We start from the raw sequence: 1,067 nt of genomic DNA, 5'->3' as shown, positions 1-1,067 counted from the left end.
CTAGGCATGCTTGTTTTGCTCTAAAATACGGTAAATCTCTTATTTTATCTCCTTTTCACATCCAAATAATTATGACCATAACTATGCATCTGTAAAAACACCAGATACACGAGTGCCTTTCTGTCTTAAACATTCGTTTTTAATCCTATCTATTCACATTTACACTATTCACACAATAGAAGTCTCAAATTTATCTCTCTTTTTTCTCGAAACCATTGTTCCTTGTATTTGGGTGTTCCCAAAAGGCGCTCACTCCGGCCTTTTCCCGCAGAAGAGCGCTGGCAGCCCCAGCTTCGAGGACCCGACCCAGTTCGCTCGCACCTTCAAGCAGAGCAACAAGGTCAGGGCGAGACAGATCGACGAGTACTGCCGTGGCATCTTCCCTCTTCTCTTCAGCTTCTTCAATATCTTCTACTGGTGCTACTACTTACTCTAGAACTGCTGTCTCATGCCGCAGCCTGCCGTCGCCTGCTGGTTGCCTGCTCTTTGCCCCCGCTGTGCACGAAGGACTCAACCACCCTGCGTCAAGGAGTTTATCGCATATTCGCGCTTCGTTGAATACAGCATTCAATGCATATCTTCCTTTTGTGCTGCAGTGTTCCGAGGACTCGCCCTGCAGCGCCCTTCATAGGAGCGGAACTCACACAGGATACTTCATTCCTCTGAGCCACGCCCTAGAGACGTTTCTTTTCCGTGCAGGATCGGTCGGCAGAACGGCCTGCCCCGAAGTCAAAGGCCTGTGCTGAAAGCCTTGTTGCAGGAGGAAAGGCTTGTCTATTTCCAGCATCAGTTAAAACAATGTCGATAAGTTGAAAGCAAACCCAAAGATGAATAATATATCTGAATTAAAGCTTTGATGTAGTTAATAAGAAAACAAACATATGGCATTTTCCTACTTTAGTCTACAAGCACATTGTGCAGTAATTGTTTTGCCTTCCTTTCTCTCCAACACTTGACGCTTGTCTATTTTCCTTTTCTGATTCTATTTGTTCATGTATAGACTCTAAAGACGTAGACAAAGTGCTGTATTGCTTTCCTAACATACCATAAACTTGCAAAAATATATA

General features: G+C 44.2%; 1 protein-coding gene across 1 annotated transcript in view; it reads left to right on the top strand.

Annotated features, from left to right (window-relative positions):
• The window catches only part of LOC119587612 (glycine receptor subunit beta-type 4-like), a 35,794-nt gene extending 34,733 nt beyond the window's left edge, over positions 1–1,061 (top strand). Inside the window, exon 4 of the mRNA XM_037936320.1 lies at positions 272–1,061. Coding sequence (XP_037792248.1) covers positions 272–436 — 165 coding nt within the window. The 3' untranslated portion in view covers positions 437–1,061. The remainder of the gene's footprint in view (positions 1–271) is intronic.
• Positions 1,062–1,067: the final 6 nt, after the last annotated feature.

Source organism: Penaeus monodon, chromosome 22 (genome assembly GCF_015228065.2).
Source record: "Penaeus monodon isolate SGIC_2016 chromosome 22, NSTDA_Pmon_1, whole genome shotgun sequence".
Classification (NCBI taxonomy): Eukaryota; Metazoa; Arthropoda; class Malacostraca; order Decapoda; family Penaeidae; genus Penaeus; species Penaeus monodon.
This window is presented reverse-complemented; position numbering and strand designations above follow the sequence as displayed.